At 49.1% G+C, this 22305-nt stretch overlaps 1 protein-coding gene across 2 annotated transcripts in view; it reads right to left on the bottom strand.

Moving 5' to 3' along the window:
- Positions 1-1507: 1507 nt before the first annotated feature.
- STEAP3 (STEAP3 metalloreductase) overlaps positions 1508-22305 on the bottom strand; it is a 197349-nt gene continuing 176551 nt past the window's right edge. For both annotated transcript variants that reach the window (XM_069732559.1, XM_069732558.1), the window contains exons 4-5: positions 7616-7780; positions 1508-4899 (exon numbers count right to left, since the gene is read on the bottom strand). In XM_069732559.1, the coding sequence (XP_069588660.1) occupies positions 4633-4899; positions 7616-7780 (432 nt within the window). In that variant the 3' untranslated portion in view covers positions 1508-4632. The remainder of the gene's footprint in view (positions 4900-7615; positions 7781-22305) is intronic.

The following is a 22305-nucleotide window of genomic DNA, read 5'->3' as shown; positions in this document are numbered from 1 at the left end:
TGTGGTTCGTATGTACGAATCCTATGGGCGGTGGAAGATGTAGAGTGTTCTACTTGGTTTTGCTTTATACGGGTTTGGATGTGGCAGGATGAGGCGGGGACGCTGCCGGGTCTGGATGTAGAAGGATGAGGCGGAGACGCTGCCGGGTCTGGATGTAGAAGGAGGAGGCGGGGACGCCGCCGGGTCTGGATGTAGCAAGATGAGGCGGGGACGCCGCCGGGTCTGGATGTAGCAGGATGAGGCGGGGGACGCCGCCGGGTCTGGATGTAGCAGGATGAGGCGGGGGACGCCGCCGGGTCTGGATGTAGCAGGATGAGGCGGGGACGCTGCCGGGTCTGGATGTAGCAGGATGAGGCGGGGACGCTGCCGGGTCTGGATGTAGCAGGATGAGGCGGGGACGCTGCCGGGTCTGGATGTAGCAGGATGAGGCGGGACGCTGCCGGGTCTGGATGTAGAAGGATGAGGCGGGACGCTGCCGGGTCTGGATGTAGAAGGATGAGGCGGGACGCTGCCGGGTCTGGATGTAGAAGGATGAGGCGGAGACGCTGCCAGGTCTGGATGTAGAAGGAGGAGGCGGGGACGCCGCCGGGTCTGAATGTAGCAGGATGAGGCGGGGACGCCGCCGGGTCTGGATGTAGCAGGATGAGGCGGGGACGCTGCCGGGTCCGGATGTAGCAGGATGAGGCGGGGACGCTGCCGGGTCCGGATGTAGCAGGATGAGGCGGGGACGCTGCCGGGTCTGGATGTAGCAGGATGAGGCGGGGACGCTGCCGGGTCTGGATGTAGCAGGATGAGGCGGGGACGCTGCCAGGTCCGGATGTAGCAGGATGAGGCGGGGACGCTGCCGGGTCTGGATGTAGCAGGATGAGGCGGGGACGCTGCCGGGTCTGGATGTAGCAGGATGAGGCGGGGACGCTGCCGGGTCTGGATGTAGCAGGATGAGGCGGGGACGCTGCCAGGTCTGGATGTAGCAGGATGAGGCGGGGACGCTGCCGGGTCTGGATGTAGCAGGATGAGGCAGGGACGCTGCCAGGTCCGGATGTAGCAGGATGAGGCGGGGACGCTGCCAGGTCCGGATGTAGCAGGATGAGGCGGGGACGCTGCCGGGTCTGGATGTAGCAGGATGAGGCAGGGACGCTGCCAGGTCCGGATGTAGCAGGATGAGGCGGGGACGCTGCCGGGTCTGGATGTAGCAGGATGAGGCGGGGACGCTGCCAGGTCTGGATGTAGCAGGATGCAGAATCAGACATAAGAGATGGTCTTTTCCCCATCAGTCCTGGGGTCTCCTCTCCGTGTGTCACTGGCAGTAGGGATGGCCGCACTACACGGATCAGTGTGACCATCTCTAAGTAGATGGATGATGGGGGTGTCAGTACTAGAGGGGGCGCACGGCTCCGGTCCTCCGTGACATGTGACAGCACTCTGGCTGTCGGACTCCTTCTGGTTTACTGTGCCCCCCGCAGTGCATGTAGCCCCCTGTATGACCACGCCACAGACCACACCGAGGTTCTGGAGGTCACGTTTTATTAAGCCACAGACACAAGAATGGAGACAGATGGAGCAGAATGTGGTGTAACGGACGCCCGACAACGGACATGAGTGCGGAGCTACTACCCCTATCATCCTCCTCATCACTGAGCACCTGCGTATATGTCCATAGAGCCAGTGATGGCCGCAGCTCTGCACCGAGCAGGAACACACTGCCAGGAGGAGAGACCCAGGACCTCTACACGTATCACACCGGGGGGCGGGAGGACACTGCCGGGAGGAGAGACCGGGGACCTCTACACGCATCACAGCGGGGGGCGGGAGGACACTGCCAGGAGGAGAGACCGAGGACCTCCACATGCATCACAGCGGGGGGCGGGAGGACACTGCCAGGAGGAGAGACCGAGGACCTCTACACGCATCACAGCGGGGGGCGGGAGGACACTGCCAGGAGGAGAGACCGAGGACCTCTACACGCATCACAGCGGGGGGCGGGAGGACACTGCCAGGAGGAGAGACCGAGGACCTCCACATGCATCACAGCGGGGGGCGGGAGGACACTGCCAGGAGGAGAGACCGAGGACCTCCACATGCATCACACCGGGGGGCGGGAGGACACTGCCAGGAGGAGAGACCGAGGACCTCCACATGCATCACAGCGGGGGGCGGGAGGACACTGCCAGGAGGAGAGACCGAGGACCTCCACATGCATCACAGCGGGGGGCGGGAGGACACTGCCAGGAGGAGAGACCGAGGACCTCCACATGCATCACAGCGGGGGGCGGGAGGACACTGCCAGGAGGAGAGACCGAGGACCTCCACATGCATCACACCGGGGGGCGGGAGGACACTGCCAGGAGGAGAGACCGAGGACCTCCACATGCATCACAGCGGGGGGCGGGAGGACACTGCCAGGAGGAGAGACCGAGGACCTCCACATGCATCACACCGGGGGGCGGGAGGACACTGCCAGGAGGAGAGACCGAGGACCTCCACATGCATCACACCGGGGGGCGGGAGGACACTGCCAGGAGGAGAGACCGAGGACCTCCACATGCATCACACCGGGGGGCGGGAGGACACTGCCAGGAGGAGAGACCGAGGACCTCCACATGCATCACAGCGGGGGGCGGGAGGACACTGCCAGGAGGAGAGACCGAGGACCTCCACATGCATCACAGCGGGGGGCGGGAGGACACTGCCAGGAGGAGAGACCGAGGACCTCCACATGCATCACACCGGGGGGCGGGAGGACACTGCCAGGAGGAGAGACCGAGGACCTCCACATGCATCACACCGGGGGGCGGGAGGACACTGCCAGGAGGAGAGACCGAGGACCTCCACATGCATCACACCGGGGGGCGGGAGGACACTGCCAGGAGGAGAGACCGAGGACCTCCACATGCATCACACCGGGGGGCGGGAGGACACTGCCAGGAGGAGAGACCGAGGACCTCCACATGCATCACACCGGGGGGCGGGAGGACACTGCCAGGAGGAGAGACCGAGGACCTCCACACGCATCACACTAGTGACATCCAGCGACGCTCAGTGACAGTCAATGGTATCCAGCGACACTCGGTGACATCTGGTGTCAGCCAGCAGCGCTCAGTGACAGCGACGCTCAGTGACAGCCAGCGACAGGCTTACACATAGGATGGTCTGCCCATTTACAGCGGCGGCACTAGCAGGGACAGATTCACACTGCGCAGTTTCTACGTTTCCTCAGAGCGGCACCAGATGAAGGCGCAGATCCTGCAGGAAACGCGAGGTTCTCTCGATGGTTTATAAACCAGCAGTTCTGATTTTTCGCTCATTACAGAGCAGCACGGGCCGACCAATCCAAACCCCTGGCCACCGCAGAGCATGGAGTCAGCGGAGCGCCGCGCAGTCTCCTGCACACCTCCACAAGGGCAGTGATTGGCAGATTCGGTCACTCCGGGGGTCTCTGCACCCCACTGCTGCTTCTTCACTTTTCAATTTTTGTTGTAAACAACATTGTTTTTCATTCAGTGACAGAGAGCAAAGACCGAGGGGCAAGAAAGCGGCAGCGACCACCTGATGGGCGCAGACATCGTGGAGGCCACTGACGCCACGCCTGAGATTCTGGGGTCCATGGGGAGACGGCCTCAACAGGTTCCTCCACACATTGCGGTCTACGGGGAGGCGGCCTCCACAGGTTCCTCCGTACATTGGGGTCTACGGGGAGGCGGCCTCCACAGGTTCCTCCGTACATTGGGGTCTACGGGGAGGCGGCCTCCACAGGTTCCTCCACACATTGCGGTCTACGGGGAGGCGGCCTCCACAGGTTCCTCCGTACATTGGGGTCTACGGGGAGGCGGCCTCCACAGGTTCCTCCGTACATTGGGGTCTACGGGGAGGCGGCCTCCACAGATTCCTCCGTACATTGGGGTCTACGGGGAGGCGGCCTCCACAGGTTCCTCCGTACATTGGGGTCTACGGGGAGGCGGCCTCCACAGGTTCCTCCACACATCGGGGTCTACGGGGAGGCGGCCTCAACAGGTTCCTCTACACATCGGGGTCTACATGGAGGCGGCCTCAACAGGTTCCTCTGCACATTGGGGTCTACATGGAGGCGGCCTCAACAGGTTCCTCCGCACATCAGGGTCTACGGGGAGGCGGCCTCAACAGGTTCTTCCGCACATTGGGGTCTATGGGGAGGCGGCCTCAACAGGTTCCTCTGCACATCGGGGTCTACGGGGAGGCGGCCTCAACAGGTTCTTCCGCACATCGGGGTCTATGGGGAGGCGGCCTCAACAGGTTCCTCCGCACATCGGGGTCTATGGGGAGGTGGCATCAACAGGTTCCTCCGCACATTGGGGTCTACGGGGAGGCGGCCTCCACAGGTTCCTCCACACATCGGGGTCTACGGGGAGGTGACCATTACTTCTCTTACCCTCAGCATGTTGTTGCAGGGAGGTCACATCATAAGAACTGTTGATACAATGTTGGGTGTAGTAGTTGTGACTGGTGATTTCTTTGGCTTCAGCTTTGCGGCTGTCGCCTGGGTTTTCCCTGAGACTTCAGGCGTCCTTTCTGTCGCCATCATGTCCGGAGCTGCACTCGCCTCGGTGGTATCACTAGACCACGTCCCATGATGGCAGCAGTGCCGATACGTGGACGCTACACAACACTGGAGTCCTGTCCGGGTGGAGTGAAGACCACGCGCTCGTCCACCTCCCACCCTCTGCGGATCTTCTTCAGTTTCTGACTGATACACGGCAGGAGGAAGACGATTCTGCACCAGATGATGAGGAGTGGCAGCGGCAGCGTCAAAGTGAAGGTTGGAGGCAGATAAAACACGTAGCGGCGCCATTCAAAAGCCCGCTTCCATCCGAATGTAAGAGTGTGGAGAGTGCAGAGCACCAGAGCCGCAAACCCCAGGCGAGACTGCAAGTAAACAGAGGCCAAGTCAAAAAGGCTGATAACAGAGAGCAGACAAGCAGCTTCCGGACAACAAGAAAAAAACTAAACATACATTACATTACTGATCCGGAGTTACATCCTGTATTATACTCCAGAGCTGCACTCACTATTCTGCTGGTCCAGTCACTGTGTACATACATTACATTACTGATCCTGAGTTACCTCCTGTATTATACTCCAGAGCTGCACTCACTATTCTGCTGGTGCAGTCACTATGTACATACATTACATTACTGATTCTGAGTTACATCCTGTATTATATTCCAGAGCTGCACTCACTATTCTGCTGCTGCAGTCACTGTGTACATACATTACTGATCCTGAGTTACCTCCTGTATTATACCCCAGAGATGCACTCACTATTCTGCTGGTGCAGTCACTGTGTACATACATTACTGATCCTGAGTTACCTCCTGTATTATACTCCAGAGCTGCACTCACTATTCTGCTGGTGCAGTCACTGTGTACATACATTACTGATCCCGAGTTACATCCTGTATTATACCCAAGAGCTGCACTCACTATTCTGCTGCTGCAGTCACTGTGTACATACATTACATTACTGATCCTGAGTTACATCCTGTATTATACCCCAGAGCTGCACTCACTATTCTGCTGGTGCAGTCACTGTGTACATACATTACATTACTGATCCCGAGTTACATCCTGTATTATACCCAAGAGCTGCACTCACTATTCTGCTGGTGCAGTCACTGTGTACATACATTACTGATCCTGAGTTACATCCTGTATTATACCCCAGAGCTGCACTCACTATTCTGCTGGTGCAGTCACTGTGTACATACATTACATTACTGATCCTGAGTTACCTCCTGTATTATTCTCCAGAGCTGCACTCACTATTCTGCTGGTGCAGTCACTGTGTACATACATTACTGATCCTGAGTTACCTCCTGTATTATACTCCAGAGCTGCACTCACTATTCTGCTGGTGCAGTCACTGTGTACATACATTACATTACTGATCCTGAGTTACATCCTGTATTATACTCCAGAGCTGCACTCACTATTCTGCTGGTGCAGTCACTGTGCACATACATTACATTACTGATCCTGAGTTACATCCTGTATTATACTCCAGAGCTGCACTCACTATTCTGCTGGTGCAGTCACTGTGTACATACATTACATTACTGATCCTGAGTTACATCCTGTATTATACCCCAGAGCTGCACTCACTATTCTGCTGGTGCAGTCACTGTGTACATACATTACATTACTGATCCCGAGTTACATCCTGTATTATACCCCAGAGCTGCACTCACTATTCTGCTGGTGCAGTCACTGTGTACATACATTACTGATCCTGAGTTACCTCCTGTATTATACTCCAGAGCTGCACTCACTATTCTGCTGGTGCAGTCACTGTGTACATACATTACATTACTGATCCTGAGTTACATCCTGTATTATACTCCAGAGCTGCACTCACTATTCTGCTGGTGCAGTCACTGTGCACATACATTACATTACTGATCCTGAATTACATCCTCATATTATACTCCAGAGCTGCACTCACTATTCTGCTGGTGCAGTCACTGTGTACATACATTACATTACTGATCCTGAGTTACATCCTGTATTATACTCCAGAGCTGCACTCACTATTCTGCTGGTGCAGTCACTGTGTACATACATTACATTACTGATCCTGAGTTACATCCTGTATTATACCCCAGAGCTGCACTCACTATTCTGCTGCTGCAGTCACTGTGTACATACATTACATTACTGATCCTGAGTTACATCCTGTATTATACCCCAGAGCTGCACTCACTATTCTGCTGGTGCAGTCACTGTGTACATACATTACATTACTGATCCCGAGTTACATCCTGTATTATACCCAAGAGCTGCACTCACTATTCTGCTGGTGCAGTCACTGTGTACATACATTACTGATCCTGAGTTACATCCTGTATTATACCCCAGAGCTGCACTCACTATTCTGCTGGTGCAGTCACTGTGTACATACATTACATTACTGATCCTGAGTTACCTCCTGTATTATTCTCCAGAGCTGCACTCACTATTCTGCTGGTGCAGTCACTGTGTACATACATTACTGATCCTGAGTTACCTCCTGTATTATACTCCAGAGCTGCACTCACTATTCTGCTGGTGCAGTCACTGTGTACATACATTACATTACTGATCCTGAGTTACATCCTGTATTATACTCCAGAGCTGCACTCACTATTCTGCTGGTGCAGTCACTGTGCACATACATTACATTACTGATCCTGAGTTACATCCTGTATTATACTCCAGAGCTGCACTCACTATTCTGCTGGTGCAGTCACTGTGTACATACATTACATTACTGATCCTGAGTTACATCCTGTATTATACCCCAGAGCTGCACTCACTATTCTGCTGGTGCAGTCACTGTGTACATACATTACCTTACTGATCCCGAGTTACATCCTGTATTATACCCAAGAGCTGCACTCACTATTCTGCTGGTGCAGTCACTGTGTACATACATTACTGATCCTGAGTTACCTCCTGTATTATACTCCAGAGCTGCACTCACTATTCTGCTGGTGCAGTCACTGTGTACATACATTACATTACTGAGTTACATCTCTTATTTTACCCCAGCACAGATGACACCTCTTTGCAAGATGTAATTGCTCGGCCCCCAGGGGCCACTTACCTGAATGAAGGTGAATTCCCTCCAGTTCAGGGAGCTGCTGACAGAGGGCAGAGAGGACACTGCCAGTATGGAGAGGATCCCCAGCGCCATAATCCCTACAGACACATAGAGCTCCATCCTCCAGACTTCCTCCTCCACCCAGGCGGAGGTCACATTATTCTTCACCTATAACACAGAGAAGTCATTGAGAAGATTCTGGGTTCTCGTTGTGTTCTGGGGCTGCTGCGATGTCACACGGCCAACGACCTGCAGCCATTTATCTCCAATCTGCAAATGAGCCGGCTACCAGCGCACAGTGATACAAGGGAACGTGCATTAAAGCAGCCACATATAGCCGGACTCGCCACTATACAGAACTATTAGGACCATGCGCTAGTAGCGTCTTTGTTTAGAGATTGTGTAGCAGGCGATAGTGCAGAACCCTGAGCTATGAGGGACAGTCTGTGTAAGGCCCCACCCTAACACAGCTCAGGCGCCTCCCCGACACAGCTCAGGCCCCTCCCCGACACAGCTCAGGCCCCTCCCGAGACACAGCTCAGGCCCCTCCCGAGACACAGCTCAGGCCCCTCCCGAGACACAGCTCAGGCCCCTCCCCGACACAGCTCAGGCCACACCCCGACACAGCTCAGGCCCCTCCCCGACACAGCTCAGGCCCCTCCCCGACACAGCTCAGGCCCCTCCCCGACACAGCTCAGGCGCCTCCCCGACACAGCTCAGGCGCCTCCCCGACACAGCTCAGGGCCCTCCCCGACACAGCTCAGGCGCCTCCCCGACACAGCTCAGGGCCCTCCCCGACACAACTAAGCCCCTCCCCGACAGCTCAGGCCCCTCCCCGACACAGCTCAGGCCCCTCTCCGACACGGCTCAGGCCCCTCCCCAACACAGCTCAGGCCCCTCCCCAACACACATAAGCCCCTCCCCGACAGCTCAGGCCCCTCCCGAGACACAGCTCAGGCCCCTCCCGAGACACAGCTCAGGCCCCTCCCGAGACACAGCTCAGGCCCCTCCCGAGACACAGCTCAGGCCCCTCCCGAGACACAGCTCAGGCCCCTCCCCGACACAACTAAGCCCCTCCCCGACACAGCTCAGGCCACACCCTGACACAGCTCAGGCCCCTCCCTGACACAGCTCAGGCCCCTCCTCGACACAGCTCAGGCCCCTCCCCGACACAGCTCAGGCCCCTCCCCGACACAGCTCAGGCCCCTCCCCGACACAGCTCAGGCCCCTCCCCGACACAGCTCAGGCCCCTCCCCGACACAGCTCAGGCCCCTCCCCGACACAGCTCAGGCCCCTCCCCGACACAGCTCAGGCCCCTCACTGTCACAGTTATGTAAGAAATATCATAATGTGAGATTAATTCTAGTAAGTACCGTGTCACAGACACACACACTGCAGCTTTGACCCCCCTTTTCTCCACCCCCTGCATTAGCTCATACCACAAACAAAGCCCTAAGGCAGAGACACTGTGCAACTTGATACCAATGTGTGAGCAGGGGGTGGCTTTTAAACTGTAATCCTGTAAAGCCACTCACCCTCCGTCTCCTCTGCTATGTAGTGTAATGGGAGACCAAGCTGCAGCAGCCCCTTCCTTCCTTCCTTCCAGGAATGCCTTTGTCTGGAGACTCTAAAAATGTAAATTCTGAGAAAAGAGTGCATATTGTTACTCAGCCCACTCATGATGTCACGATGAGAGGGCATATCTTACACCTGCTGAGTTGTGTTTTAGTCTTGGTCCAGGAAGTGAGCTAACAACAGCTCCACACAGCTGTGCTAATGCACCTGGATGTATCTCCTGAGCACACGGCCGCCATGATGATATGAAAATGATCTGAACGACCTGAATGGTCAGACAAAAGTTTTGTCGCCTGGTCATATATTGCACCCAATCCTAGTTTACATCCTCACCTGTGCTCAGTAAATGATCGGTTAATTAGTGTGTGTGTATAAAAAGAAAACCAGCACCGCAGACCTTCACTTGAACTGCAACTTGAGCTGACAACATGCCAAAACTCTACCCTGCAACCAAAGCCTGGATTATCAAGAGGCTGAAGACCAGATCCACTGCAGAGGTGGCTGGCACCTTTAATGTGTCTCAGCATCAAGTACAAAGAATTAAAAAAAGATTTGAAGAGACTGGAGATGTGTTTGACAAGCCCAGGTCCGGCAGACCCCACAAGACAACTACTCAGGAGGAACGTTTGTTGGTTAGAAAATCCAAAGCAAGCCCCTCTTCCACTGCAGCAGAGCTCCAACAGGCCTGGTCACCTCAAGTCCCTGTGTCAACTAGAACAGTTTGTAGGATTCTATCTGGAAATAACCTCCATGGTGGAATCAGTGCCCAGAAGCCAGCACTAAACAAAAGTCCCACAGCTGCTAAACAGATGGACGCTGGAAAAGTGGCAGAAGGTGAATTTCTCTGATGAATCTTCAGTAGAATTACACCACAGCAGCCACAAATACTGCAGGAGACCTACTGGAGCCCGTATGGATCCAAAATACACCCAGAAAACAGTTACATTTGGTGGTGGAGAGATCATGGTCTGGGGTTACATTCAGTATGGGGGTGTGGAAAACATTTACAGGGTGTAAGGCAATATCAATGGCCTAAAATATCAAGAGTATAATCTAACCTGTTTTTCTTACCTTTCAGGTTACATCGGGGCTTATCTACAGCGTTACAGAATGCATTACAGAATGCTGGAGATAAGCCCCTGATGCTGGTGGGCATAGATCATATACGATTTTTAAATAAATTGTATGAATCATTGTTGAACAGCATGGATGCCGTCCTTCAAGCTGATGGAATTCACACAAAATATTAAATATGACTCTAATAGCACCACAACTTCATTCACCAATGTTATGCAACATATATTTGTATTTTAAGTTTATTATTTGCTTGAATATCACATCACTTTCTGTGGACGACAAAACTTTTCTCTTGCCAAAATCTGACCATTCTGTGTCCGTTAACTGATCAATATTTCTGCATTGATGCCAATTTATTTTCTTAACCTAAACCACATTTCGGAGGGTTTCAGCTTTAAAAAGAATAATTTATACAACCGATGGATGAATTAACGTCAGGTTATCAAGTTACCTAATTTGGACGTGTCCATGTGTCTGTGCACAATGAGTCATCCACAGTTGGGCGTAACCATGGATACCTAAGGAGAGGAGCTCCCCCTGGTGGCGAGTTAAGGCATAAGCCGTTTTTGAATGTTAGCCTGTGAGGCAACACTGTGAGGCAAGATTGCAAAGATGCATCAAATTGAGCGCGCTGCTGCACATAGAGAAGCGAATCGCATACGGATGCGTAACCTCCGTCTTAATGAAACAGAAGATGAACAAAATTGTCGAAGAACTGCTGATGCAGCCTGACAGAGGGCGGCCAGAGCAAGAGAAACGAATGAAGTAACTGAATCACGTAGAGCATCTAATGCTGCACGACAACGAGCAACAAGCAATGCACAAAGTGATACATATTTCACAAAAAAAGAGAACAAGATAGAATACGTGTCCAAAATGCAAGAGCCACTCGATGACGGAAAGTTACATTTGCCGCTAGAGGACTTCTCAATGAAATTGATGAGACACGTATTGAAGAGCGCTATGCTGGCGGACGGACATTTCGATGTCAGTTCTGCTAGTCTAAAAATTTCAAAGACGAAATGGCGCAGGACACAACATTCCCTTCCTGCTGTAAGAGAGGGCGCATCCAACTACGTCCCATCCGTGAGGATGATCAACTAGTCAAGATGAAAGGAGAGCGTCAGCACTCCAATAACGTTATGGCTAATCTAAGGCAATACAATAGGTCGCCTGCTCTGGCATCAATGGGAGCACAAGTAGCGCCACCTCCTGGGCACGGTCCATATCGTTCTCGAATTCATGGACAGATTTACCACAGAACTGCCCCATTGTATCCCGCTGGGGGTAGTGCTCCCAAGTTTGCCAAGATTTATGTCTTGGACAGTGAAGAAGCATTAAGTACAAGAAGTCAAGCAAATAAAAAGAGCCCCCAGCACGGCTATCATCACCAGGAGAGAACATGAAAGCAATTCACCCACCGGCAGGAGCCTTCACAATGATGAGGGAATGTGACAGAGGAAGAGAGGATTGCTGAATTAGAAAATGGAGATCCACTCCAAATAACAATGTCAATTATAAATGACTACGACGATGACCAGAGGCTACAATGCACCAAGGAGCAATGAAGTCGCTATAATTTATCCAAATGCAATGGGTGAACCCCCATATAATAGGGGCATCAGAGTTCACCTCAAAAGTGAAAACCAAACTGTTCAAATCAGCTTTCTTCACAGAACGTGTGATGCAATGACAGATCCACTGCTATTCCCATATGGGGACAGTGGATGGACCATAAATTTGACAACTCCAATTGCCCTAAGTGTGCAACATCAAGGAATTGGTGACATTCATCTTCCATCTGTACCGGTGGATCAAGATCGACAAGAGAAAATCACCCTGTTGCAGCACTATGCATACAGGCTCGCCATTCATGACAAGTTCAATCCCCTTTTAAATGCTGGGAAGTTGACGCAACAATTTATCGGTGACAGTTACGTCAAAATTGAATCTGACAAGATCGAATATAGAAATCAAAAGGCATTACGCATCGACAGTTATGCCGGCGTTATGGATCACATCCATAATTCTGCATTACACCATGGGCTAAAAGCTGGGACACCAGTAATTTCACTGTCCACTTTCATTGGAAGCCCAAGAGTAATGCAGCAAAATTACCAAGACGCCATTGTCACAATTCACACCGTGACCGTCACCCCTACGTCACAGATCGAGGTGACCTTAGGCCAACAGACGGCTATCACATGTGCAGGGGGGCTTATCTTAGTTATCCCTCCACTCCATAATGTGATAAAAACACACACAAGGCTATTGGCCTATCAGTTTACAGCAGGGGCTTATTTTAGGTATCCCACTGCTCTACAATATACCAAGAACTGCTGGGATTTATGTATATCCCGCTGTACAGTTCCGCATGAAAACTTGCATCTCTCTGGCGCCCGCTTACCCTCAGGTTAGATTAGGTACTGCACCTAGGGTAATTAGTTGCAGGAAAGGCTGCCTGCTATGTACTGGCTATTGGGCATGCTGCAGCGAGGCGATATAACTACTCCCACTCAGGCAGGAACAATAATTATCAACACTGCCGTCGCTACAATGACTCCCAAAGGCACAGAACAAGGTATGCTGCCACCAGCTTTAATGAACGTGTCCGAAGCCAACCCAAAACAGTAGTGTAATTCCCTTCAGAAGACTTCGGGTACGTTTTAGAGCAGGAAGAATGAAAACTAGTTATTTAAAAATTTTACTCCGAAAGATTTAAGGCAGTGTTTATATAAGGTATACAAAGATGTTACAATATAAGACAATAGAAAATATGTACAAGGTAATTATAAAAACAGGATTAAAAAAAAAAAAAAAAAAAAAAAAAGGTAAAACTCACATGTTCTCAGGTCATTTCAGGCAAAACCAGGCTAGTCGGTGGAGTTCCCAAATATCCCAATGCATCAGGGCTGGCAGTAAGAGCTCCTCAGGTATGACTCACTGCTGGGTGCCTTGCAGAAAACTTATAACCTGCAGCCCTGTGACATCACTAACAGGGCTGGTTTCCCAAGCCCCTCCCCTCTCCTCAGACTTACCAAATTTAACACAAATTTGTATAATGTTCATATCTCCACTCCAGAACATGTCAGAATCCCAGCACACCCCTCATTCTTCTTATTTTACAATTGGCTTTCTATTGGTACCAAGTTTGGGCTAGTTGGGACACACAGTTCTGGAGAAATCCATACTCTGTACCCGTTGGAAATAGAAGCTTATGCTTACAGTGGCTGACAGATCCGCCGATGGAGATTCGCAACATGGACTTATTATTTTCCTAGCCCCAATCGGTGGTCCAATATCTTACTATAAGAGGACAAAGAACCGCATGTCTTGAGAGAGATATCAGACCAGTTTTAGCTGGTACAATTGTCTATTGCAGCTACAGCGGTTGTATAAATTCCTTTTGTGGGAGGGAATGAGTAAGTTGCTCCGAACCTGGAATTTGCAGCTAGAAGCAATAAAACCTCAGCAAAACACAGAGTGAAGGGGGGGTCAATGCCCACCCTATATGTGCTGGCAAGAGAAACTAGAACTTATAATATACATTGTCCTCAAAGCCATGACAATTGGTCGAAAATTCGGAAAGCCAGATCTTTTTGTTACTATGACCTGTAACCCAAAGTGGAAAGATGTTACTGAAAACTTAGAACCATGGCAAAGGCCAGAGTTCAGACCAGATTTGGTTGCATGAGTATTTAAAATCAAACTCCAAGTCGTGCGTAACGAGATTTTGAAAAATCACATTTTTGGCCGTGTAGTTGCCTATGTGCATGTAATAGAATTTCAAAAGCGTGGACTACCACACATTCACATGATCTTAATCCTCGGAGAGGAAGATAAACCGAGGGACAAAGAAATAATTGACAAATTGGTCTCTGCTGAAGTCCCAAATGAGACAGCAAATCCAAAACTGCATGAGGCAGTGATGAAGCACATGATTCATGGCCCATGTGGCGAAAATCAACCTGGTGCTGTATGCATGACGGATGGTCAATGCGTAAAAAATTTCCCAAAGGAATTTAGTAGAGATAAACCCCAATATTGATGGTTACCCACAGTACCGTCGACGCAATACTGGGAAAACCAGATGAGGAACGCGAACAATCGACAATAGATGGGTAGTTCCATACAACCCTTATTTATGAGTTACTAAAGTACAATTGCCATATCAATGTTGAGATATACAGTATGCTTCAATAAAAAGTGTGAAATATATTTTCAAATGTGTATACAAAAGGACATGACTGTGCCAATATAAAGTTTGATACATTAAACTCGAATGAACCAGCCATATACCTAGATTCTCGTTATATAAGCGCCCCTGAGGGCATGTGGAGAATCAAAAAAAAAAATAAAATGCATGATGCTTCACATACCATTAAAATGCTTGCTGTTCACCTTGAAAACAGGCAGCAAGTGTTTTTCGAAGATGGTAATGTGGATATGGTTATTTCAGACTCAAAAGCCTCTACTCTGCAGGCTTATTTTGAGCTAAACAGAGTGAACGCTTCCACCCGTCAGTATTTGTACAGTGAAATCTCTGAACACCATGTCTGGGATAGAAAAGCTCTACCAGAAGGATGGAAAAAACGACAGGCTCAATTTGGGAAAACAATTGCATGAATGTATACAGTCTCTTTAACAGATGGCGAGCTGTATTACCCAAGACTCCTTTTACTTCACGTAAGAGGAGCAAAGTCTTATGCTGACTTAAGGACTGTCAATGGAGTCGTACATGGCAGGTATAAAAATGTGTGCATTGATCTTCATCTTTTGGAAGACGATTCCCAATGGGAAGACGGTATAACGGATGCAATTGCTTTCCAAATGCCCTTCCAATGTTGCAAATTATTTGCTAGAACTTGTTTATATGGGGAACCAGCTTAACCATTGTCATTATGGCAAAAATATAAAACCGAATTTATGGAGGATTACACCAGGCGGTATACTCCAGAAATTGCTGATCAACTGGCTCTTTGTGATATTAATGAAGTGCTCTTAAGCAATAAAAAACAGTCCTGTGCGGACTACGGATTTCCAACTCCAGTAAATGTTCCAGATGAAATACTGGACCAACTGAATTATGCTGTAATAAAGCAGGAGGCTGAGCAATTGACAGCTATGCTTAATGAAGCAATCAGCTTTCGATGCAATTATGCAAGCAGTCAATGCTGCATCACAGCCAGACGACACTAGCTCACACTGTTTTTTTTCTGGATGGCCCAGGAGGCAGTGCGAAGACATTTTTGTACAACTGCTTGCACAAGACACTACAAGCAAAAAAGAAGTCTATTTGCTCCGTAGCCTCCGCTGGATTTGCGGCTAAATTACTACAAAACGGTAGCACCTACCATTCCTAGCTTGGCCTTGGAATTAGAACAAATGAGACCACAGTGTCAAAAATTAAGCCAACCTCACTTCAAGTAAAGGAGCTTAGGGAGTCATCTGTCGCTAATTGGGATGAAGTAACGATGACTCCCTGATTTAATATGAACGCTGTGGATACTTTCTTCCAAGACATATGAGGAAAAAAAAAAAAAAAAAGACCATTTGGTGGAAAAGTTTTCATAAACGGTGGTGACTTTCGTCAAACCCTACCAATAGTGGAAGGTGGAAAAGAGCCGAAATTATACAGTCCACCATTAAATACTCAAAATCCTGGAATCAGTTTTCACGGTTCCAGTTACAACAGAATATGAGAACGTCTCAGGATGAAGTTGAGCACAACTCATGGTTACTGAAACTTGGCAATGGAGAGTTGTCAAATGTGTATGGTCTACCAGAAGACATAATTTAAATCCCGAATTATTTTATTGGAGAGGGTGATTTAATTACAGCTATTTTTGGAGACTCAATTGAGATTACCGATGCAACGGTAGAAGCAATTCTTACGCCATTGAATGATGACGATCACGTCTTGAACGACAAAATTCTTAGTCAAGTTCAAGGTGAACACTCAACATATCGCTCCATGGACACAATTGCTGAAGAGGAGGGTGTGATTCTCACAGATTACCCTGGAGAGTTTCTTAACTCTTTGAATCCCATTGGGATGCTTCATCATGAACTAAAGCTGAAACCAGGAGCTGCAATTATGCTCCTGCGTAATCGTAACAGAAAGTGTGGTCTTTGTAATGGCACAAGGCGTTATGTGAAAAGCTTAAAAGCAAACGTTATTCATGCTGTTGCTTTAAATGGAACAGCAAAGGGTCAGACAGTTCTTATTCCAAGAATTGACCTGATTTCCAAAGATGAAAACTTGCCAGTCCAGATGCCACGCCGTCAGTTTCCTGTCATGTTGGCTTTTACAATAACCATCAATAAATCTCAGGGACAGTCCTTGGATATTGTAGGACTTTATTTGCCTCTCCCAGTGTTTTCACACGGGCAGTTATATGTGGCCTTCTCCAGGGGACGGAAAAGCCAACAAATAAGGGTCAAAATATTTGAGACACAGAAGCAAGGTAAACTTATTCCTAACGTTAACAAATGGTTTACTGTCAACTGTGTGTACAAAGAAGTCATTTATTAAGCTTTTTAACAATTGTAAAAGCCAAAATATTTTGTACACAAAAGCAGGACTAATTCCTAGCCGCGGTCTGCGGACCAAATATTTGGCATGGGCAGGGTCTTGGGGGCAGACCCCAAGTGCACTCAACCATTTATTATTATTATTTATTTATATAGCACCATTAATTCCATGGTGCTGTACATGAGAAGGGGTTACATCAAAATAAAAATATCACAGTAAACAAAACTAACAATGACGGACTGATACAGAGGGGCGAGGACTCTGCCCTTGCGGGCTTACATTCTACAGGATTATGGGGAAGGAGACAGGAGGTCGAGGGCTGCAACCATGTGAAATAGCTTAGGTTCAGGAACATTGAGGAATAGCGCTATCGGCTAGCTCTACCCGTTCATTTCCTTTAGGTATAGGGCTATCGGCTAGCTCTACCCGTTCATTTCCTTTAGGTATAGGGCTATCGGATAGCTCTACCCGTTCATTTCCTTTAGGTATAGGGCTATCGGATAGCTCTACCCGTTCATTTCCTTTAGGTATAGGGCTATCGGATAGCTCTACCCGTTCATTTCCTTTAGGTATAGGGCTATCGGATAGCTCTACCAGTTCATTTCCTTTAGGTATAGGGCTATCGGATAGCTCTACCCGTTCATTTCCTTTAGGTATAGGGCTATCGGATAGCTCTACCCTAACAGTATAAACTACAGAGCTTTTTCAAACACAAGGTAGGATGGGCAGGAGAGGTACACCAGGTAATTATGTTTGCTATTAGTCTGCACATACACCAGTCTGGTGCGTGGGTACACCCCATTGCGTTTTTCGTAATCATCGTGCGCGCCCAAGTTTTTATTTCATCGTAAGCTTTTATTTACATAACATGGATAAGTGACATAACTTCTGTCAGGGAGTGTACTAGTCCTGAGAAAATTGTGTGTACTTGCCATTACCCCCTCCCTTTCTCTTTGCTTTTCTATCCTATCTTTTATTTGGCAATGATGGCCACAAAGGGAGAAGCCTGGTACACCCAGCAGAAGAAAGACTCTTGTTGGGGTATGCACGTACCACGGCCTGGACCCCCAGGGCAAAACCAAGGCTCAATTGGTCATGTAACTGGTGCAATTTGAAGCAGACTAAGCCAGTCCTCAGAGCCCAGCGGACACAGAAGGCACCAGTACAAGTGGTCCAACCGCGGAATGCCGGCCCTACTTGCAACAAGGGAAGCACGGACCTCTGCCTGCAGCTGGCTCTGCAACAATGCTCCGCAGATGACACAGAGAGATATCTGCAATTTGACGAAGCCCAGTGGGAGGTGGAGAGAGCCGAGTGGCAGGCAGACTGGGAACACCAGCTGGAGTTAGCCCGACTCCAGGTGCAGAGGATGTCCCAGTCCAGCAGTGAGCCCAACAGCACTCAGACCCCTAAACCCCGGCCAGAGCACTTTCCTGTGATGGAAAAGGATGGGGACTTGGACACTTTTCTGTGGGCATTTGAGAAAGCCTGCAGACAGTACCGGCTGCCTGGGAACCAATGGACCCGATACCCGACCCCAGTGCTAAAAGGTAAAGCTCTGGAGGGGTTTGCTTCTCTCCCGCAAGACCAAGATAAAGATTATGAGGCCATCAAGCAGGCCCTGATAACCAAGTACCAGCTTACACCCGAGGTTTACCGTAAAAAGTTCCAGAACCTCCAATGTGGCCCACACGACAGTTATAGCGATGTGGTGCATGGACTGGGCACCCACTTTGACCAGTGGACCCAAGGACCGTCAGTGACCACCTTTGCACAGCTGCGAGACCTGATGATCAAAGACCAATTCTTACATCTTTGCCCAGCTGAGGTGCGACAGTTCGTGATGGACAGAGAACCCAAAGACGTGACGAAAGCAGCGCAGATTGCCGATGCCTATGAGGCCATCCGTAGATCGGAAGTGCGGAAGCCAGTCACCACCAGCTGGAGAGGGGGTAAGCCTGCATCCAACGCCAGTACCCCTGCCAGCCAACACACCAGAGGACCTGTCCCCGTTGCCAACAACAGCACCAGACCTACCACCGAACCTCGCAAGTGTTACACCTGCCATCAGACTGGTCATATCAGTACCTTCTGTCCAGACAAGCCAAAGAACCCCCCAGCCAAGGCCCCAGGGCCTAATGCAGCAGTTCTTTTGGTGGGTGGTGTGGTTGGGAGAGTGTGTGACAACGTGCAGCACGTCACCATGGGGGGGGGCCATGTCGCTACAGGCCTCAAGGACACCGGGGCTGAACGAACCCTCATCTGACCCGAACTGGCGGCCCCTGAAGAAATCATTCCAGGGAAAACCCTAACTGTCACTGGGATTGGGGGCATCAGCTGTCCCTGCCAATGGCCCGGGTGTATATAGATTGGGGTGCCGGGAGCAGGGTGAAGGAAGTGGGGCTGTCTGATAATTTGCCCACTGATGTTTTAATGGGGACTGATTTGGGGAGGATGGTTGCGTACTACGTCCCTCCCCGATCGAATGCTGATGATAGCGATGGGAAATTGCATGTGTTACCTCTCAATGCTTCACTGATTAATGATGTACTTGATAATTGCTTTTCTGAAAGTGTCGAAGGTAATACGGATAATGCTGATGGTGAAAATGTGCATGTTCTACCTGATAACCATTTGTTTCCTAAGAATAATGTGTTCACACGTGCAGGAGTGCTCAACCACGTCACTCTGCGGAGTGAGACGGCTGAGAAACCCCTAACAGGAGCAAGCTATGGTGCTCAGGGAAATGGGGAGATGCATGGGAACCGTGAGGAAGGTGATGCCGTGCAACTGACCAGGAAGCCGATTATCCTGGTGGTTTGCCCAAGGGTCATTGGTGGTGCAGTGTAAGTTGCAGACACAGCGGTCTATTCGGCTTCCTGAGAATCCAATACACATATTGGACAGTCAACAAAACTGGACATTGCACTATATGAAATACTAGCTGAAGAGCCCAGCGTTGCCCGGGCATAGTAACTAACTGTGATTAGTTATAAAACCTCACTTCTCTCATTTCCCCCTCACACCTCTCATTTTCACCTTACACCTCATTTTCCCCTCAGTATATACCTGTATGTCATCTCCCTGTATACAGTATATACCTGTATGTCATCTCCCCTGTATATAGAATATGCCTGTATGTCATCTCCTCCTGTATATAGTATATAGCTGTGTCATCTCCTCCTGTATATAGTATATACCTGTATGTCATCTCCTCTGTATATAGTATATACCTGTATGTCATCTCCCCTGTATAGAGTATATACCTGTATGTCATCTCCCCTGTATAGAGTATATACCTGTATGTCATCTCCTCATGTATATAGTATATACCTGTGTGTCATGTGTCATCTCCTCCTGTATATAGTATATACCTGTGTGTCATCTCCTCCTGTATATAGTATATACCTGTGTATCATCTCCTCCTGTATATAGTATATACCTGTGTATCATCTCCTCCTGTATATAGTATATACCTGTGTATCATCTCCTCCTGTATATAGTATATACCTGTATGTCATCTCCCCTGTATATAGTATATACCTGTGTCATCTCCCCTGTATATAGTATATACCTGTGTGTCATCTCCCCTGTATATAGTATATATCTGTGTCATCTGCTCCTCTATATAGTATGTACCTGTATGTCATCTCCTCCTATATATAGTATATACCTGTATGTCATCTCCTCCTGTATATAGTATATACCTGTATGTCATCTCCTCCTGTATATACTATATACCTGTATGTCATCTCCTCCTGTATATACCTGTATGTCATCTCCTCCTGTATATAGTATATACCTGTATGTCATATCCTCCAGTATATACCTGTATGTCATCTCCCTTGTACATAGTATATAACTGTATGTAATCTGCTCCTGTATATAGTATGCACCTAGGTGAGTTTTGCACGTGTGGCGAGTTTTCCATGAGGTGAGTTTTGCACGTGTGGTGAGTTTTGCGCGTGGCGAGTTTTGAGCGGCGACTTTTGTGTTTCGACTTATGTGGCGAGGTTGGTGTATGTGTGGTGAAATGTGTGCTGAGGGTGGTATATGTGTTCAAGCACGTGGTAGTGTGTGGCGCATTTTGTGTGTGTGTTCATATCCCTGTGTGTGGTGAGTATCCCATGTCGGGGCCCCACCTTACCATCTGTACGGTATATACTCTTTGGCGCCATCGCTCTCATTCTTTAGGTCTCCCTTGTTCACATCTGGCAGCTGTCAATTTGCCTCCAACACTTTTCCTTTCACTTTTTCCCCATTATGTAGATAGGGAAAATTGTTTGGGGAATTAGAACAAGCGGGGTTAAAATTTCGCCTCACAACATAGCCTATGACGCTTTTGGGGTCCAGACGTGTGACTGTGCAAAATTTTGTGGCTGTAGCTGTGACGGTGCAGATGCCAATCCCGGACATACACACATACACACACACATATACACACACACACACACACATTCAGCTTTATATATTAGATTGCATAGCAGTGACACTACCTACTTGGTGATTCCTCACTCAAAAGGTGACTATGTGATAAAGGCCATGTTCTGGCTGAAACGTCAGCTGTCACTTTACTCATCACCGTTAATTAATAAATATTCACCTGAAGCATACCTTTTCCATTGTATGAGTGCAGTGATTCTACATTGAACTTGTATCTATAGGGCCAATGGTCCCTTTCACTAGCACCATATGCCCATATTGTTCTGTAGAGCGCTAACCATCGATATTATATACCTGCTCCTGTGTTAAAAGCTGTCGACAGCAGTCGACCATTCTTGTGCTTTGAGGAGTCCCGAGAGGTTCTGCCTCCGTAGCACAGTCTAAAAGGGGGAGGTGTCACGATAATGTAAGAAGTACCATGTCAGACACACAGTGCAGCTTTTATCCCCCCTTTTTTCCCTCCCCTGCATTTGCTCATACCACAAACAAAGCGCTATGGCAGAGACACTGTGCAACTTGATACTAATGTGTGAGCAGGGTGTGGGTTTTAAACTGCTGGCGACCAATCCTGTAAAGCCACTCACCCTCCCTTTCCCCTGCTATATAGTGTAATGGGAGACCAAGGTAAACCAGCCCTTCCCTCCTTCCAGGAATGCCTTTGTCTGGGGACTCAAAAAACGTAAATTCTGAGAAAAGAGTGCATATCATTTACTCAGCCCACTTAGTGATGTCACGACGAGAGGGCATATCTTACACCTGCTGAGTTGTGTTTTAGTCTTGGTCCAGGAAGTGAGCTAACAACAGCTCCACACAGCTGTGCTAATGCACCTGGATGTATCTCCTGAGCACACGGCCGCCATGATGATATGAAAATGATCTGAACAACCTGTAAGTGTTCTCTATTCAATTGTTAGTCCTATTATTTTGTAATCTGCAATGTACACATGAATTTGTCTTCTTTGTAATATCTTTTATAGTTTGTAAACAGTGCCTAACTTTTTATGGAGCAAAATATATAATTTACTAGCTGTCTCTTCCTGCTCTATGAACGAACTGTCGCTTC

Source organism: Ranitomeya imitator, chromosome 7, assembly GCF_032444005.1.
Source record: "Ranitomeya imitator isolate aRanImi1 chromosome 7, aRanImi1.pri, whole genome shotgun sequence".
Taxonomy (NCBI): Eukaryota; Metazoa; Chordata; class Amphibia; order Anura; family Dendrobatidae; genus Ranitomeya; species Ranitomeya imitator.
Note: the sequence above shows the minus strand (reverse complement) of the source record. Positions and strands in the feature narration are given on the sequence as shown.